A 20,706-nucleotide genomic window follows, 5' to 3' on the forward strand; every position below is an offset into this window, starting at 1 on the left:
AATATAGTGAAAACGTTGTATTGTGACATGCTTTTCCAGTTCAAAATGTTGAAAGCATTTTTTTTTTTTATTGAACAAATTATTAAATCCTACATGCAAAATTTTGAAAGCCTAAACTACATGTTAAAACAGCTGAACACATCCTATTCACACTTTATCTTGGGATCTCTCAAACGACAACTAACAGTCTATTAATATAACTATGACCAGCAGACTAATTTGGATGGACTTCTTTAGCTCTTGAAAATACTCTATACAAGAGCACTAGTAATTCATTCACTTTTATTATTATTTTTTTTATTTTAATCACAAACACTATACAATCCATATTGTAGGTGTTAAAACATGTATTTTCTTTAAAAAAGTTTAAGAAGTATTAAAACAGCTTTAACAGTGATAAAGTAGGCTTTATTCCAATTATTTGTGTTCAATTTTTCAACACCAATTTATACAATACCTAAATCTACTAAGACCTACTTCTTTTGGACCTGTGCCATCTGCTCTACCAGGTAACTTCCCAAATTATGAAATTTATAATTTTCCTCTTTAAAAATAAATTGTTGGAATTATTTATGAAGATGGCAGTGCTTAGACCCAGCCCACACGTTTTATAAATATGTTACAACTACACACAGCACACAGCTTCACAGTTCATGCGATAGGCAGTGTCTAAAAAATCAGTTACTAACTTCCAAAAACATTTAAATATCTACGGTATTTAAACACAGTGTTTTCTAGTTTCTCATAAGAAAAGTAAGCTGTAAACATTTTTACCTTTAGTTCATGCCTTGTTTGCTAGGTAATGTGGACTTTTTTGTCGTTTTGTTGTTGGTTTTTTTTTTTAAATCTACAACCATTGGTGGAATAAATCTGTGTTCCCAAAAATATTACATTCCATGAATAAAGCACAAGTCTATTATATAACCATGTGATACAGATACAGAAAATTAACTACTGTATTCAAAAACATAAAAGTAAAGTTACTAAAACAGTCCATAGCTGTTAGAGCTGATGCTTTCAGAATACAGACCAACATTGTTACACTAAAAATGTTCAAAAATAAGGCCTCTGAAATAAATATTTCCATTCTTTAAAAAAAGATATAATAAAAATGTACATCACATGGTCAATGTAGGTATAAAAATCACTAAGTTAAACCATTCTGGATGATGTATCTGAAGTAAAATGGCCTAGGTTTTGCTTCTGCCGACGTCCTCTATTGTTTTTGGGGCATTTTCTGTTAAAAAAAGAAAGAGAGAATGAAAAAGGAAAGCTGGTTTTATATACTTTGCATAAAATTAAACTTAGCAATAACTCATTGACTTTTCTGTACTGTGAAACAGCAAGGACCCTGTGAGCTGTGCTGGCTGGGGGGATGCTCCTGCTATTTGGCACTGGACTGTCACCTGGGATGTCCGTGGGACCCTGGACCACTCAGCAGGGAGTTCTGCTTCAACTTGAGACCGAAACAGCAAGGTGCTACATCCTTCAGCCTTGATCTAGCAAAATGCGTGCTATGGTGAATAATTGCATTGGCTTTACTTTATACATACTTCATACTTACAGTCCAGTGGATGGTAAGACTGGCTCAATCAGCCTTTAGGAGTGCTGGACCTCCAGGTGCCCTGCTGCTCGCAAGAGCCCCCGAGGCAGAGCCCACCCTGAGACTCTCTGTGGAGTGACAGGTGATCCCCTTCTTGGGGATGGGCTCACAACTAAGAAAGGATTCACAAAAGCCAGCAATTCTCAGCAGGACAGGACTTAGCCTGTCAGAGAGCGGGCAATGCACGATGGAGCAGTCCTGCTGGGAGACAGCGAGACAGCCTGGCCCTGAGGGACTGTGAGCTGGGCAATGGTGGTCGGGAGCCTGAAAGAGGAGGGCTGCTGAAACACAACCATCCACGCCAGTAATTTGGCCAGCAGGGTGTTGGGTAAAAGAGGGGTGACATCGATTGCATGAGCCAAATAACTCTCTTACACATGCAGGAGGTGTCAGATATGTGCACTTATACCTGCTACGTTGAACCTTACAAGAGAGATAGGGAAGGAGGCCTATATTGTTCGTTCATAGGGGTGTCACTGCACATCACTGAGCTTGGGGAGCCATGCACTAACGCAGTAGCAGAAAGTTTTATGGCCTGATGGAAGTGGGGCTGAGAAAGTGAAGAAAGTGAAGGACAAGTCGAGGAGGAAAAGGTGAAGTGTGGCATGGATGCCCAAGTGTAGGACTTAAATGCTTCGTGCCTCTATAAGGTAACTAAGTCGTCCTTAACCTAGCCCAGAGCCCTCAGTCCTCATTGAGTTCAAGTCCTTGATAAGTAAAGTGAACCCCTTGTCTTCAAAAAGAATGCATGGCTCTCATCTCAGTTTTCATGCAGGACGAGAGCCTGAGACAACCCAGAAACTTGAACTCTGTCCTTGTGCATCTTTACATTTCATAAAAAAGGTTCCCATGCACGTTCGTTTTCAGAAAGCATATATGGTGCGAGGGAAACTTCTCTCTCTGTGTAACACCATTTACAGCGGTACTGCAGGGAACAGCATCTTGTCAACCTCTCTGGTTTCACTGGGCGGGAGCGGGGGAATCATAGCTTCTGTGGGGGATCAGCAGTGCTCGAGTAACTCCAGTGAAGATCTAACACAGTAGCTGACCTTTTGGATGCGTTTCAAGGCTGATCTGTTCTGCCAGGTATTTGGTCTGGGGATTGAGAATGGTTACTGGTGGTTTGCAAATTTAAACAAATGTGTGTTTTGTGGGGGAGGAAAAAAAAGGCAATAGGATGTTCCGTAATCCTTCCGCTTCAGTCATTAGGTAATTTTTATGTGAATATTTTAGGATATATGTTAAAGCACATAAAATTTCAGGGGTCAAATATTTAAATACAGAAAAAGTATATCCATACAATGTGTAATTTTTCACTGTTTTTGTGTTTACCTACCTTGTTATGCACATGACAATTGCAACTATAATGGCAATCTGTACAGCTCCAATTATTGCTGCAATAAGGACATGCGTAAGCTTTTGTCTACTTGGGACAACATAAAGAATACTAAAGTCTGTCTTTTCACAGTGCTGTCCAGTATATCCTGATTCACACCTGAAAAAGAAAAGGAATATTTGATGGAATCCGTAATTTAACAACAGCCCAGTCATTTTGCAAATGAAATAAGGTAACCCCAGCTGAGAAGGAGCTGGTGAGAAGGCGGAGGTGTGGTAACGCTTGGGTTGGGGAATGGTTTCGATTTCTGTGGCAAGAGAAGAGACGTAGCAGGTATGCTCTGCGTTCCTGGGTAAGGTTACTAGTGGCCTTCTCTGAAAACACACCAGCATGGTGAAGGCCCTGATTTGGCAAAAGAAATATGTGGGGTTGTTATTAAATTGGGACAATATTTAGGAAGAATAAAGCAACTAGGTGAAACAAGTAGACAAGGCTAAATGAGACATGAAGAAGCACGCTCATGAAACACAAAGTGAGCGTGCTCACTCAGCTGCAATGTCAATATTGGAGATGAGCGATAAAGAGGAAGAGAAACCTTGAAAAATGGAGGAAAAGGAAGAACCCTTTTCAAGCTGCAGCCTACAGAAGTGGAATCTTGCAAAATCTATTGGACAAGACCAGCATCAACCCCCCCTCCTGCCTTCTCAACAAATCAAAGTTTGATGGAGGTCAGGTTAGAAAACCCAATGGCCACAGCTGTTCAAGTGAGAGCTCATGGAAGAATCCATAAAAATTGGCCAGGGGTGGGGACAAATGGCTGGAGATAGAAGAGAAGTGGCTGCTCTAAATGGTACCTCGCCTGAGCAGAGCAGGAGTCAGCTCAATGAGAAACTCAGCAGAGGCTGCTCCTGATCAGCAACATGTGTTCAGGGAATGCGAGATGTGCGAGTGGTGAAGGTGGCAGTGGAAACACGCTCTGGAGTAATTCACGTCGCAAGGCAAGAGGGGCTGAAGGACAACAAGGAAAGGCAAGAGCCTCCCAAGACACCGAGCTGGAGTCTACAGAATCAAAGGCCACCACTTACTTCCCTGAGCAAGTCCCTTGTACAGCTGTCCTTTGATACCGACTGATGTGAAATACATCATTAAGGGCACCTGAATCATGCAGCTGGCCTCCAGCTTTACAATGGAAAGCTGGAGAAGAAATACTCTCATGCAGGCAGAGAAACAATCCTTTTTTAAACTGGATCAGATAAGCCCAAATGCAACACAGAATTGGTCTCATACATCCAAAAGCTTAATGCTAGGGTAGGAATTTATTCTGTCTGGAGGAATGAAATAATTACTCCACAGACCTTCCTACAACTGCTAATGCAACTCCTAATCCCACTTTGCATGCAGGGATCATGGTTGGGGTTTACATGTTTGTAATCTTGTGACTCTACTTTCTTCAGCCATGAGCTGCTGTGTAAGGAGTTTTGATTCAGGCATGAAACAAGTTCCAGTAAGAGCAGAGTTATTAAAGAAAAGCCCCCATGTACTGTAAGTAAGCTCGGTAATGGCTCGGAAGGGAATCATGAGAAACATGTAGTGTACAAGAAGGAAGAGGATGGGGAACATGTTGGCAACCATGCAAAAAGAAACAATAAGGAAGAGGACTCCTTGCTAGTGGAGTGAATTCTTATTGTTACTTTGCTTTTCATTAAAGAAGGTAACAGTCAAAGTGTGATCAATGTCAGAATTGCTTTAAGGATATGAGGCAAAACAAAGTGGAGGAGGCACAAGTAATTCAAAGATATTTCCTCAGAAACACTGAAGCGACAGAATATTATTTCTGAGAAATATTGAACAGAGATTCAGGAGTATTGAATTCCTGCAAAGAAGAAGTGCTTGTGTTAAGAACTATATTGGTGGTGGGATGAAGTACTAGACACTAGTTTAAGCTACCTTAAACTGGTAGAACAGATTTTAAAGAATTCTGCTGCATTAATATGCATCTACCTGGACTTGCGCAAAGCATTTGACACTGTCCCGCATGACATCCTTGTCTCTAAATTGGAGAGACATGGATTCGACGGATGGACCACTTGGTGGATAAGGAATTGACTGGATGGTCACACTCAAAGACTTGCGGCCAACGGCTCAATGTCCAAGTGGAGATCAGTGACGAGTGGCGTTCCTCAGGGGTCGGTACTGGGACCGGCACTGTTTGACATCTTTGTTGGCAACATGGACAGCGGGATCGAGTGCACCCTCAGCAAGTTTGCCAATGACACCAAGCTGTGTGGTGTGGTCGACACGCTGGAGGGAAGGGATGCCATCCAGAGGGACCTTGACAGGCTGGAGAGGTGGGCCTGTGCAAACCGCATAAAGTTCAACAGGGCCAAGTGCAAGGTCCTGCATATGGGTCGGGGCAATCCCAAGCACAATGACAGACTGGGAGGAGAATGGACTGAGAGCAGCCCTGAGGAGAAGGACTTGGGGGTGTTGGTTGATAAGCAGCTCAACATTGCCCGGCAATGTGTGCTTGCAGCCCAGAAAGCCAACCATATCCTGGGCTGCATCAAAAGAAGCATGACCAGCAGGTCAAGGTGATTCTCCCCCTCTACTCCACTCTTGTGAGACCCCACCTGGAGTACTGTGTTCAGCTCCAGGGCCTCCAACGTAAGAAGGACATGGACCTGTTGGATTGAGTCCAGAGGAGGGCCACAAAGTTGATCCAAAGGCTGGAGCACCTCTCCTATGAGGACAGGCTGAGAGAGTTGGGGTTGTTCAGCCTGGAGAAGAGAAGGCTCTGAGAAGATCTAATAGCAGCCTTCCAGTACCTAGAGGGGGCCTACAGGAAAGCTGGAGAGGGACGGTTTACAAGGGCATGGAGTGACAGAACAAGGGGTAAAGGCCTTAATGTGAAGGAGGGTAGATTTAGATGAGATACAAGGAAGAAATTCTTCCCTGTGAGGGTGGTGAGGCACTGGAACAGGTTGCCCAGAGAGGTTGTGAATGCCCCATCCCTGGAAGTGTTCAAGGCCAGGTTGGATGGGGCTTTGGGCAACGTGGTCTAGTGGAGGGTGTCCCTGCCCGCAGCAGGGGGGTTGGAACTAGATGGTCTTTAAGGTCCCTTCCAACCCAAACCATTCTATGATTCTATGATTCTATGAAATGAAGACCAAATCAAACAATGTATACGCTAAATGTACATGAGAATGCAAAGCATTTGAGAATAACAATCTGCCCTTAGCATTCATCACTATATTTTCCTTGCCAGAGAAAGAGAATTTTTTTCTGTGGTAGAAGTATATGATTACTACAGAGGATTGCTGTCTGATATAAATAATGTGTTTCCTTAATAACTCTGCTCCAGTAGAAAACACACATAAAGTGCAAGACCATCAGTATGTAAATAGCCAAGCAAAATCCAAAGGAGATCTGGTACTTAGGGTTAAGAACTGACAGTCAGAAATTATTGACTGGAACCACATGAGGTTTGTTGTGCTAGGTCTGATGCTGAGATATTGTTCAGGCTGTTTAAATAAATAATTGAAGGTAGTAATAGTAAATGTAATTATAAAATAGAATTTAAAGGGACAGTACATTAATTAAATTCATGAAAACATTGCCTATCATTAATTATTAGAGTAATAATAAATATTGAAATGATTGAATAGTAATTGAATTGTAAATTAATAAATGACTATATGATTAGCAGAAAAAAATTCTGAGAAACAAAAAAAATCCGTTCAGCCAGGAATGTTTTCCTTGAAATACCTCTGCTATTAATATTTTGAGGACAAATTCATCAGAAATTGTGTTAAACACAGCTCTAGACAAAAAGTGCTGCCTAATGCCCATCAAGATGACGCTGGGGATGCACCCAGTTTCCCAAGAGAGGCAAAGCCGTGTTGAGCTCTCTTGGTTCTGGCCAAAGAAAGAAAAACAAAGAAGTCGTATTGGAAAGGTGAAAATAAACAAGAAAGCGTCGTGGATGGGAAAAGGAATAACATAAGCTTTCAAATGCTTAAGTTGACAGCCATACTGGCTCTGCCTTTTCAGCTTACTGCACTCTGGTCAGTCTGGAAACCTTAAATCTCGCAGTGGAAAGTGCTGTAAATATCCTTGATCGATAAAGATCAAGGGAGAAAAGGTGCTAGTACCTAATGGATTTACAGCTGAAGTTTCCAAAGCAAAGGAAAGCAAAGAATTATAGCATCTTCAACCACATTAATCTGAAAGTACAAGCCTGCAAGATAAAAGTTCAGGAGCGAAACCTCCAAATAAGTAAGGCACTCCATGTTACTAAGAAGTGGCCTTTTTCTATAAACAACTTTTAAAATTATATTTCTTTTTTAAAGAAAAAAAAGAGGCAGAATTTCATTGGTGAAATGTAAAGAAAAAATACCTGTGAGCTAAGGAAATAAAATGGAACATTCAGATTTCCTGGGAAACACTGAGTGGCGTAATACTGAGTGTACCGATCTGATAGATTATACTGTAGACAAAAAATGTGGGCTGAAGAATATTTTGCAATTTTATTCTCTCCAGATGAAGCCTATTATTGTGAAAAAGGGCAATAAATGATAAAAATAAGATATTGATACTCTAGAGAGAGTTTATGACAAGAGCAATAAAATGTATAGATAGCACGAGAACAGACTGAGAGGTCAATGGGGAAAGAGCAGTCATTCAGAGAAGCCATGCAAGGCAAAGGCAATTTTTTTCATGTTTGGTTTTTTTTTTTCCCCTCTAGATAGGATTTAGCAGCTGAAAATAAGCAGACAACACGGAGGCCACAGTCTTCAGAGGGATCCAGCTTCTGAACTACCTGACTGACCCAGCCCCTCCTGTGAGCACTATCTCCCACACGACTGGAGCAGCTGGGTGCTGCCCTCAGCAAAGGGATACGGCTCCTGTGCCGCCAGTTAGATAACTGCAAACTGACACGGGCTCTAATTACGTCTAGAGAGCATTTTGATTAACTTTTACAGCAATTTCAAGCACATTTTGGAGGCGTGCAGGACTTACCGGCAGGAAGCCTTCTGAGTGGAATAAATGAATTCACATTTTCCATGTATACAGTAGCCATTGAAGCTTTCTGAACAAGGTATGTGGTTTCCAATGTAAATGTCTTCTCTTTGATCACTGGCGTCTTAAAAAGAAATATACATAAACAATTATACATGGCTGTATGATATTTCTAAAAAATCTCAACCAAGAATAGCGTACTCTTAAAAACTTCCAGTGAATAAAGAAATACAGTATAATAAAGCAAAGGCTTAAGGGTGAAGCTTCAGAGACACCTGCAGAGGTTTGCCAGGATGTATTGCACTGAAAAATCCTCAGAAACATCTAAATATGCTTCTTACATCAGGTTTCTCGAAAGCAGAAAAGTTTTAATGACAGAAACAAGCCAATGCAGGAGGATCAGCAGAAGTTTTGTCAGTGGCGTTGGGGCAAAGAGCTAATACATAGATGCGGAGAGCTCTCTCCCATGTCTAAACAGAGGAAAAAAACCTGAAGGGTTATGAAGAAGCTAAACCACATTTTATGACTATTGGGCAGAAAACAACTCGATAAAGGCCTGATCCGAGTACCACCAGTTTTATAGCTGAAATCAAACACTCTACAACAGCAGTTTTCCTCAGATAAACCCTTCCATGGAAAGGGAATGTCAAAATACTGACATAAGCTTAAAATACCCATTCCCTCGGGAAGCATACTGGGTCTGGCTGGGATGGAGTTGACTTTCTTCACAGCAGCCTGTATGGTGCTGCACTTTAGACTTCTGGCTGAAACAGTGCTGACCACACACCAGTGTTTTGGCTGTTGCCGAAGGGTGCTTGCACAGCGTCAAGCCTTTCTCTGCTTCTCACTCTGCTTGCCCCGCAAGCGAGGAGGCCGGCGGTGGGCAAGAGCCTGGGAGAAGGCAGAGCCAGGACAGCTGATCCCGACTGACCAAAGGGGTGTTCCCTACCATGTGACATCATAGTCAGCAATAAAAAAATGGGGTTTTGGTCTTTCCAAGGTGGCCGTTGCTCAGTCCAGCTGGGCATCAGTCTGCTGGTGGGATGCTGTGAGTGATGGCTTTTGTATTGCTTGTGGGTTTTCTCTTATTTTTTCCCTTCACTTCTTAAACTGCCTTTATCTTAACCAATGAGTTTTTCTTGTATTTGCTCTTCTGATTCTCCCCTCCATCCTCCTGGCAGAAAAGTGGGGGTCAGCAAGTGCCTGGTGGGCACTTAGTTGCTGGCTGGGTCAGCCCAACGCAGGACGGCAATCCCTTTTGCCCCAACATCTTTCATGCTTCTGTCATGTTACTAAAACTGTCTAAGGCTGCATACATTTTCAACCATTCTTTCCCAAAATTTTTCTGTAAAAAAGTCCTAAACACAGAAGTTGGTATTTCATAATGAACTTCTCTAAAGAGCAGGGATCTAAAGATGTGAGTGTAATTGTGGAATTATGTTCATTTCCATGGCAATAGAATATAGCGTCACAAAAACAAGATTATAATGAACTGCAGGTGCAAAGCAAGAAGGGACTGTGAAGAAAAAAATCTCTTATACAATTGTAGATATTTGAAATAATACCAGTAAGAAAGAGAATGTATTTATACAAGGAAAAAGAAAAAAAGATATGCTCCCGGTTTAGGTTTTCACTGAACATTTTCTGGAACATTTTCTAATTGGTTCCAGGAGAACAAAAATCTATTAGAGGTTTGAGATATAAGGAAGTTTGATGGTTCAGGCAATGCTTGAAAGATTTAGAAGATTTGATATGAGGGAAAAACATTGCCTACTGACAATATGTCTATCGCTGCCCTGTTGGAAGAGACACGTGGTATGTCTAAGAGGAGAAAAGTGGGGATGGCTCATCCCAAAACTGTTGCATCCTCCAAGATGTTAATTACTGTTGTATCTAATCCCAATCCAAGGCTACATACAATTATATTAGTCTGTTCGGATAGCTGCGCAATGTCTGTTTTCAGTGTACATACTAATACAGGATGTGAAAGATGTGCCCGCTGAAAGGCGGCCAGGTAGCCACGGCCACCCGTCAGAGGCAAAACTTGTATTAAGCGAAGAGATGCTGTTAAATGCAGGAGGTGATTCCTAGCGTAAATCAGACACTTACCCACCTATCGATGGGAATCCATTTTTAACCTGAGAGGCCTGCTAGACTGCTTCAGAGCTTCAAAGTGAAAGATGTAACTGGTGTAGGAGCCTTGAAAGAGCGATTGGATGTAAGAGTTCAGATACTTCACCAGAAGGAAGAGGCACGCACAAAAACTGAAACCCTGATGCCCCCCTTGGCACGACAAAACCAGCAAGCCAGCTGAATCATGGAAGAGAGACCTTTCTGATGTGACTTTAGGTAGACACTTGCACTGCCAGAGAAGGAGACTGTCACGGCTGTGGTTCTACAGACTAGAAGGTATTACGCATTCAGAAAATGGGGCGCAACAAGAGTAATACATGGGAATTTAAAGCAAAGGCAAACAGATAGAAGTGAGGACTGTTCTCTTACCCTGGAAGAAAAAGTCATTCAAAGTAGTTCAGTTCAGGCTCTCATTATCTAAGAAGACCTGGCTACTGCACAAAAAAATTTCAAAACAATTTTTTTGCACAAGGCATACTCCCTCCGTGCACATCATTTCCTGAACTTGAGACTGCACAAGCTATACACATTAATAATAATAATTATATGCAATGTTTTTTCCACTAACTAGATTTCAAGGGCAATTTATATGCAATGAATAAAAGGCTGTAACTTCTTCTGAATAGGAACCAAAAGTGGTGTTTCATTACATCACATAATAAGACATATATTCCATTTGGTGCCTTTTATGCCTTCATAATGTAAGTAAAAATTGACACTAAATCATTCCTACTGGTACATTATATGGGTGAAAATAAGAGAATTTGTGAAAAAAGAAAAATACACAGAGCTCTTTGGCACTGAATGCCTTTTCAAGAAGAACTCAAGGAACGTCAAAAGCCGTGGTGGGATGGCTTTACTCTGGGAGGCCATGGGAGTGCAAAACAAGTATAATGACAGAAGAAACTTAAGACCAGAGTTAATGGAGAAGATAGCAGTGCTATTACTTGTGAGAGAAGAGGAGGAAAGGTTGAGACCTATGCAGATCTGCTCTTTGCCAATAACTTGAGAAAGACAAAAGGTGTTTTGTCCTGGACAGAAACAATTTGAGCAAGAGCCATGAAATGCGGATGCACATTTGTTCTGCTAATGCACCTAACACACACGAGCTACTAAAACTGAGCAGAAAGTGAAACTCTGCCTTATTTCATTTATACTAAGGCTCATACAGGTAACGTTCATATAGGTAAAACATTTTCAACCAATGTGATTCAGCACATATAGTTCACCAAAAACATTTTAAACTAACCTAACAAATACAGAATTTTATTTTATTTTTTTTTTTCTGCAGAAATTATCAGAAAAGATGGGGTCATGGTTGGGCTTGTGTCATTTTATCAGGAATGTCACAGCTTGGTGTCCTCCAGTAAAGTCATTTTCTCGGCACTTGGGGGGAGTCTAATCCTGTGACCGCTGCACGGGGTGGTGAGCAGCTGGGCATCTTAGCAGAGCAGAGCAGGCAAAACTCACAAATCACACGCATCTTCTTGCCAGCCTTGCAATGTCAGTGCTGTAAGAAAGAAGCTGTTCACAGATCTATCTCGGTTACAGAAATCAAAGCTGCAAGGCAGACGAGAAGGGACCTGCATGCTCTATTTCCTCATCTGGTGAAACCATAACCAAACAGCACAAAGTCAGCACAGTACCTTTCACCTCTGGCCGATACTGCATGCCATCGTCTTTCTTTCCAACTGCATTTGTGTCATCTGTTTCTAGATGATAAATACATGCATAGATAGCCATTAGGAAAGGCTTATTTCCAGACAACTATATATATGTCACTGAGAAACATTCAAAGAAGTACTTTAATTCCAGTAAATCCGGACACATTCCCACACTGTTTCTCCCATACAACCAGGCTGGTAGCGCACCTGGTCAGTAACCCCAGCGTCCAGACCAACACATGGCACACCTCCAGCTGTAGGGTTTGAACTAAAAATTTTTTGTGGTATGGGCCTAGGTTATTCTGGTGACAGTCTGTTTCAGTACTGTCCAAGTTACTGCTCTGGATGGAACTGGCAAAGAGGTGATGGAAAGCCGCTATTCCCATGAGCAGGTACCAACTGCAAGACCCCAAAACTGAAGATTCATGCACATGACTAACTACAAGGCAGTAGACAGAGGGTTTCAGTGGGCCATTCCAACAGTGGAAAAGGAAATAGATAAATATTTGTGCAATTGGGGCCCAGCTGGACTGAACTTGGAAGTACATAGCACAGCCCACAGGAGCAAGAGGGAACATTCCCCACGCACCGGTATTCATTTTGCTCTCCTACTTCTTACCACCCCCTCACGTAAGACCCGTTGAACTATTGCTTAGATTGTCCTAAGAGCTTTTGCTGTCTTACCAGGTAACAGCAGCCAAAGGAAGGTAATGTAAACACAGCACGTACGTACGTGGTGTAAAAATACTTCTGCGTGGGGAACTCTAAAATACAGGCGGGGAGTTCACTAATAACTGGATCGGTGACTTCTGATCAAAAATGGAAAAGGGAAAGCGGTACCAAGCCCACTTATATCAGACTTTACATTTACCAGACCCACAAAATTAAGCCTACCTGAGCAGTGTCCAAGATGCCTGATGTCGATCTGCTCTTGCCTCAGACATGATGCTTCTCTAACAAAGCACGGATTGTTATAGGAACTTCCATCAGAAGCACATACGGGATTAAAACTGTATCCACTGCAGTCTATGTTACATACACACCTGTTAATTGAAACATACAGCAAACCAAAATTGACATCCAGCAAATAAAAATTAAGTCATGTGGAGTCCTGAGTAAACACTAGCTCATACACTAATACCAGGAGAGAAGAGCGTGTTGCATGAGGATGCTGAAGAATTCATTGACATCTCAGGCTTCCGAGCAGAATGGACAAAATTATGAATAGGTGCTTCAGTGTGCTTTTTAATAATGTATTCATGTTTCATGTAGTTTTACTATGAAATCAATCTCATTGATTAACACCTGAAAATTGATAACACATTGCTAGGAATATTTACTACATTAATATAACAATTTATGGTGTCTGTTCTCAAGTGTGAACAAAACTAGATGAATATTTGACTTTTTTGGAGGTGGCAGGATCCCTGAGAGGGAAATAAAAAGAAAAGGACTCCCATTTCTGTTAAGCAGTAAAATAAGTTTTTCTGGTTTGGAGGCTGTACAGAATCAATATGCTTGGTTAACTGTGTCATTTCAGCAAGACATTCATCCATATCTTTGAAAGTTAACAGTGAGTTTATTATGCTGTATTTAAAACAGGATTATGCGATCGGATTTATTTCATATTGCATCCAATCAACACTTTGGTTGTTTTAGTTAGGCACAGCATTTTCCATATAATTAGCAACTAGGGACTGTAAAATGAAAGTTGGAAAAACGGAGACCTAGCCTGCAGCTGGTTCCTAGCCACCCGAATGTAGGATAGCCGAAGACTTAGATAGGGCTATGACTGACCTGTTTTCGGTTAGATAGTTTTGTTTGCCCCAACAAAAAGTCCTGAAATTTTACATGAATGGCACAGGAAAACTTTCCAGCTTTCCAAGCCCCGCTCTCCTTGTTTATTTTAACCATTATTGTTCTTTTTAACTGAACCTCTATTTCCGAATGGAAGTTTCTATGCATGTTTCAGATTGCTCTGTGAGCTCTGCTCCACCTCTGGACTGGGAAAAGTAAGGAGCGTGGCTGCAGGATGGAGGACGCGGTGGGCACCCGGTCCAGCTCTCCATTGAGCTCCTCCTGACGCCGTGAGAGCAGGAAGAGCCGCTCTGCATCTTCTGAGGAGGTGGCAGTGGGCAGGTGGTCCTCTCCTTGCCACAAAGCTCTACACAGGGGGCACGTGGTCAGACTGCTGGGAGCTGCTCCTAGCTTTATCTTAGTTCACTCTTGTAAGACACAGGGTGGGGGGAAAAAAAACCCCCAAGCTACCAACCTGCCCAGTTTTTTATGTTCTTGCCAGCTGTTCCAGGTACAAATAAATGATTAAATAGACGCATGTATGCCTCAAGTCAGTAACAAATCTCGCAGCAGAACCTAATTCCATGCTGCAGAAACACAGATGGCCAGTGTACCTTTCTCTCTCTCTCTCTTTCTTTCTGATAGTGAAAAACTGCCCCAGTAATGAGTCTCTACACATCTTAGGGACCTACCTCAAAGTACTCATCAAGTCATAAAATATCAACATGATGAACATACTACAATTTTTCTTACGAGTAATGATAATGGTTGTAAACCTTAGACCCAGGAAAGGAAGTACTATTTTGTTTACATGCTCCCACATGATTTTAAGCCTAACAAGCCTAATGAGGGGTTTATTAGGATTTATTGTATGCAAATAAAAGACCATGGCTCAGCAGTTGTGCACATTTATTTACACAAATGAGCGGAGAGTTAGTTCTCGTTTGTATGACACTGGCTATGTGCTCGCAGATACCTTCGCTCAGCCTTAGCTCTCAGGAACCACCAATACCTGTGTGTGCCCGTCCTTGTCACGTTTGAGCACATCCATATATGTATCTCCAGACAAATTCCTTCTGTATTTCTATGCCCAAACAGCTCTAATTGTGTCTGTTGTCACCATACAAGGTCCGTAGCATCATAATTACTGCTGGCTTTTGTCATTCCTGGTGACAAATAAGGTGACTTTTGAAAATAAATTTTTTATTTCTCATGATGACATTACAGGCTAGAGTTGAAACTGTATGGAAACTGCTTTCATTTTCATGCTTCACTGTGTTTAGATTCAACATCTAATGTTAAATGTTTACTTTCTTAGCAACATTGCCAAATGCTTGTTTTGGGGGTAGTTGTGAATTCCTGACCCTGTTTTTCTGATAAACACTCTCAGCCTTAGCTCTAACCATCTCTTCAATGTACAAAAATTTCTTTTTATCATTTAAAATTTACACCTAAAAGTAGGAAAATTTAAAAAAAAACCCAACCAAAACCCAAAACAAAACCCACAACAAACCTGCAAGAAGAGATCTCGTGACACGTCCATAAGGGCTGGGGCAGCATGAAGCGGCCGCTGACCAGCTGCGACGGGCGTGCAGCCGCTTGGTGTGGTTAGAGCAGGGCAGAGCTGCTCGCTGCCGGGCGCGGGAGCGAGTGAAACGCCCACCCGCTGCCAGTCCGGTTACTGGGATTTGCTGGAGGCTTGCAAGCACACCAAATCCCCGACGGGCCCCCGCTGGCACAACAGACCCCGACCAGCTGGCAGACGTACGTGCTTTCCACCCGCGGGCGTGAGGGCTGCAGGCACGCCAAATCTCCAGCGAGGTCCTCGCCGGCCAGACAGACCCGGCCAGCCGGTGGGACGCGTGCCTGCTCTCTGATCTACGGGATCTGCCCCTGCTTCCAGGATCAGTGCCATCCTCCTTCCAGGCCCCCTTCTTCTGCCCCAGGGCACTGCCTTTTGGGACACCTCTTCTCTCCAGAGCCCAGTCCCTCTGTTTCCCAGGCCAAGCAGCCCGTCTGCAGAAGCGCACCGCACAACCGGCTTCCCGGCTGCTGACTCCATCTCATGGCTCTTTATTAACTGGAGGATTCATGACGCGACGCTTGTTTAGCCCAGGCATTATCCAAAACTCACATGAGGGGCACCCAGGAGGAGAAAGAGTAGACCTTAATTGTGAAATTCCTAATATCCCACCTTTTAAACACTTATTCTCACTTCTGCCTTAGCTCCCACCGGTGCCGCAGCCGCATACAGCGGTCCATGAGAGCAGTGCCACGCGCCGCTCCCCGAGCTCGGCCGCGCAGCTACGGACGCCTTACAGCACGACTTGGCCCGAACGACTGATGAACAGCATCCCTGGTGGCCACCGGCCTGCTACAGGCACTAGCCTGAAAACTTAGCTTCAGGGGCAAAAGGATGCAAAGGTTTTGATCATATTTCTACATTTTGTTCTCTGGAAGCTCGTAACGCGCTGGGGAATTAGGGCACGGCCCTTAGCATGAGAGGCACGCTTCCCATCTTAGCTTCTTCCATGTCTTAGCCTCTTACCTTCTTACCCAGGACTACACAATTTCACCTGAAATTTTTAAAAAATAAAATACAATTCCTTGTGAGCTTGTACCCGGCATGAAAATATTAAGCTATACAATTGGGGGCTAGGGAAATAATATGCACCAGAAGATAATTTTATAAAACAGGAAGCATTGTAAAGCCTGTATCAGCAAGGTTTGGGTCAGGATTTTAATCCATATAAAAAAGGTATTTTGAACATAATTTTCCATCCTACTTCTACTCACTGTTAAGTTGTATTAAAACACTATGCTGCATTAGTTGAGACAACATCACAGCTTTGATTCTAGCTTTAAATATTTTTAACACTGATTTTAAGGTAACATTTTGGTTCTATTCCTCATAGAAAAGAACAGAAGCAAGATGCATTTTCATCTCTAATTACCAGTAGAAATAAAAATGAGGTGTGCTATAAGCATGTGCTTTCTGGTGTGAGCAGGTAGGCACGCACTGAAATTACAATGTACCAAAATGGCTGGTTTGCAATAAAAAAAAAGAAAAAAGAATAGAATGGTACCTATCACACAACAGTATTTGTAATAATAGGAAACTACTCAGATTTATAAATGTAATTTCTTATGGGAGAAATTAACTATCTAGAACCTCTTAAACACTGCTATTTTGACCCCTGAGTATATTTTCACAAATGCTAAAGGCTGTTCCGAGTTTGGATGGGTGACACAGTCCAAGGTGACGCTAGCAGATGATGATGTCAGTCATAAATAACGGCAAAACAAAATCTTGTATTTAAGCTTCTAGTGTGGAAAACCTGAGGTACAACCCCAGGTCTGAGTCGCTTCCATGCTGCAAGCAGACCAGGAAGGTGAAGATGGGGCAACCACAGCTGAGGTGAGCAGCCAGCCTGACTCCCGGGGTCACACGTGAGAAGTTTCCTGGGTAGGCAGCGCAGAAACTTGAGCTCCATCTCTCAGACAAGTGACAGGTATATTTATTCCTCAGGAGTGATGCCACAAGGGAATCAGGAAGGATCTTGGGAAAGAAAACCCGGAATCATGCAAATTTGCACAAAGAGAAAAGTAATTCTTTTGAAAGCTTGCAAACCAAAAATGTCAGAATACTTTTAAACATCATAGTACCTTTCTCCGAGATGTCCATTATTTACTCCTGCTATTTGGAGTAACTTCCAGGAACAATTGCCTGAAGTCCCGCAGTGGTGCAAGCATAAATTGTTGTGTGAAGCTGCTAAAAGTGAGAATAAGCACAGCAAAGCCTGCATCAAAAACCCCCTCCAAAACCCTACAATAAAAGGCTTCTTTGTTCCTCCAGTTGCTTTTTCAAAGTACCAGTCTTGCCTCAGGCTTGCCAAAGCCGTGCCACGTTGGGTAAATCAATCATCGCATCCCAATACAAGTCAAGACAATGGCAAAATCTTAGACCTATACAGCTACTGGGTGTTTTGCCACTGTCACTTGGAGCTGAATGAGGACTCCACAGCTTGAGCCCCACCGCTCTGCCGTTGGCTTTTGTGTGTGTTTGACAACATGATCCTTCTTGGTGCCCCAAGAAAAATAAAGAAAAAAGAGCAACTGGGGCCTTCAGCCTGATGTGTGGCTCATCAGTGCAACCTTCAGAAGGAAAGAGTTAGTCGCCTAACAGAAACGTGTACTAAGGATGTCTTGAAAGTGCTTGATGCTTCATACGAGAAAGAAGGGAATGAGTGCTTCAAGTTTTAGCTGTAACAGCTTGTTGTAAAAGTCACACCGGATAAAAGGAGTCAGAGTACTACAAGAGGTTTTTTCACAATAACCTTCCTGTTGGTTTTAACCAAAAGGATTGAAACAGGTAGTTAATTCTCCAAGTTGATGTCTTGCTGGAGAGGGCTGCTGCTCAGTGTCCTCAACAGATCTTTTTTCTCGCCTGGAAAGTCAACAGGATGTATTCAGGTGTTTTCCTGATATACTAGGGTATACAGAAAAAAACTTAATTTCGTCACCTGTCATCAGAGAGTTGACATCCTAAGAAAAAAGGCACCAGCTTCCTGTGATAACGTGCTTTTAGAAGTTGCATGTGTATCGTTCATTAACACCATTAGTTAGAAAAGCATTTAAATTTCAGGAAAATACAAAGTGCTATAATTAAACCATGCAAAAATTTTAGGTGGCTTTAATAAATAAGACATGAGAATGTACAACTCCTTTATTAGGGGCTACTAGGAGTAACAAAGAAAACAGGTTTAGTAAAATGATGTGACACGTTTGAAATGTACTCAGGCTGTAAAAGCACTTGCTGCTATCAGTAAATTAATTAGATCCCCAGAGATCAGAACACATTTCAAGGCTCCTTTTTGTTTTCAGGCTTCAAGGTGTACGTGGTTTGTTGGAAGTTCTGTGTGCTTAAGAACCACGGTAGATTCAAAGAAAGGAGGGGAAAAAAAAAAAAAGGAAAGGAAAAGCATGACAGATTTGAGGAGTGGGCTTGGCTATGGAGAGAGGCTGCTGTTTCCAACCAACAGATCAAGCTACTGCATTTGTGCCCATCTGGGATTTGTTCACAAATGTGTTTTTTCTGGCCCGGCCTCACAGAGAGCGCTGCTTGCTGCCCCCTCCCCGTAGCCGACAGCCACAGTGAGCTTTCTCAGCTACTCACCTATTTATTAGCACATCTCCTTACAAAGGTAAAATGGAAACACTAGAATAAAACAAAGTGTGTGAAATACACACAGATGGGTAAGTGTATGCTTGATGGAATGAATTTAGGTGAATTGAAATAGCAGGGGTGTTGCAATTGCAGTTAAGAAGATAACCATGTCAAATGAAGGATTACCTTCCATTTGATGTTTCTTCCCTTGTGTGCAATTCTTCCCAGATGAAACCTGAACTAAGAAAATCTGGATTTCAAAGTGATTTCTCTACCTATTCGACTACAGCTGAATCTTCATTAGTTTTTTTGGTGTCTTTTTAAAAATCCCTTTGCAGCACTGGGGAGATAAGGGCAAGAGAAGTAGATTTCAATTCTACAAGCTTCTCTGTGTCCTGCTTGAACTCCCCTCTCAGCTTTTACTTCTGCCCAGCAATGCAGAACACCTTTAAATACCATAAGCTTCAGCTGCTTTCCAGCCATCCCTTCACTCCTTTTTTTTGATTTCATGGCATGGCTTTCTCTGACCACTGTAGAATTTAGTCCCTAACTGCAGCAAGCTTCTACCAGCATTCGTGGTGAACTGATGCTTGTTCTCACAAGAACGACCTAACCCCCCCTCCACCCTCAGTTAACAGAAACCTTCAAAGACTTGGCACTTTGCTGCTGCAAAGATCATTAAAAATATACATGAAAAAAACAGGCCTGGATTATTATCCATCTAGGATCTATTCAATTTCTTAATAGTCAGTATAATGAAGAGACCATTATATTATTCCTTTCATATCAGGATTTCCTCTAGCCCAATTTTACATAATTCAGTAATCCCACAACACAATCATAAACTACTTTTTTAGGTTGATTTCATCTATTGTATGTGTTTGTTTGTGTGTTTTATTTTACACACAGATACTTCAGATTTTTTTTCTGCTGGACCAGAAAGCCATGAATTGCATTTACACAGGATTAAGATACTGCCCTTCCTTATGAATCCCTACATATGATATCATATGCTAAAAAGGTCAAAAAAAAAAAAGTTGGCTATGGTAAAAGAATAAAAAAGTGGTCAAAAGAGACAAGTATAAACCAGCATGCCATACTTCAAACAGACCAAATCTTTCCCTGGGAGACAAGTTAGATTAGATAGACAAGGTAGAGACTGGGACTTTAAAATGTCCATATTGGCATTTTTAAGTGTTAATACTTACACTTCTAATTTCTGGTTTGGTCACTGTGAAAACAGACATTATGTAAATTATAGGCCAGTTGAATCTATATGTTGCTAAGACACATTTTCTTTCCAAAGTAAATCTCGTAAAATATTAATCTCAAAAGGTCTACTTGGGGATCAGTTGTCAATCTTTCTTGAAAATCTACATTATGAGTCAAAACAGATCTTTGACAGCATAGTACACATTAAAAAAGACTGAATGTGCTCAGAATCTCATTTCCATATTTTATCTGGTAAAAAACAAAATATAGGTAAAACTGAGAACATGACACATTTGAGCTTTTACAGTGAGGCTATTTCTAAGTTAATGATTTCCCATCAAAGATGAAAAAAAAAATAGAAGAAGAAAAATGATATTTTAAACTAAAACTAATGAAATTTATTCCAGCCATTTAGGGACTGAAGGAAAGGAAGGTTGTTACTGATCATAAGATGGGGGGCAAGATGACCACTCAAGTGGAGCCTTGACAAGATGGAGGAACCTCCTGAAGTCTGAAGATGAAAGGAAAGCCACAGGACAGACTGGGGGTGGACTGGTGGGGAAGCAGCCCGGCAGAACAGGACCTGAGGGTGCAGGGAGCAGCAGGCTGGCGGGGCTGCATCACAGCAGGGTCGCTAGCAGAGCAAGGGAAATGACTGTTGTCCTCCACTCAGCACTCACGAGGTCCCACGTGGAGCGCTCTGAGCAGCTTTGGGACTCCCCAGTAACAGCAAATGAGGAACTGGAGAGGGTCCAGCGGCGAGCCACTGCGATGG

The 20,706-nt window shown here is 42.1% G+C and overlaps 1 protein-coding gene across 1 annotated transcript in view; it reads right to left on the reverse strand.

The window, feature by feature from the left end:
- Positions 1–22: 22 nt before the first annotated feature.
- The window catches only part of TMEFF1 (transmembrane protein with EGF like and two follistatin like domains 1), a 127,368-nt gene continuing 106,684 nt past the window's right edge, over positions 23–20,706 (reverse strand). Inside the window, exons 6-10 of the mRNA XM_054816744.1 lie at positions 12,650–12,798; positions 11,738–11,803; positions 7,959–8,082; positions 2,940–3,098; positions 23–1,237 (exon numbers count right to left, since the gene is read on the reverse strand). Of these exons, the coding sequence (XP_054672719.1) occupies positions 1,153–1,237; positions 2,940–3,098; positions 7,959–8,082; positions 11,738–11,803; positions 12,650–12,798 (583 nt within the window). The 3' untranslated portion in view covers positions 23–1,152. The remainder of the gene's footprint in view (positions 1,238–2,939; positions 3,099–7,958; positions 8,083–11,737; positions 11,804–12,649; positions 12,799–20,706) is intronic.

The sequence above is a fragment of the Grus americana genome, chromosome 2 (genome assembly GCF_028858705.1).
Source record: "Grus americana isolate bGruAme1 chromosome 2, bGruAme1.mat, whole genome shotgun sequence".
NCBI classification, from domain to species: domain Eukaryota; kingdom Metazoa; phylum Chordata; class Aves; order Gruiformes; family Gruidae; genus Grus; species Grus americana.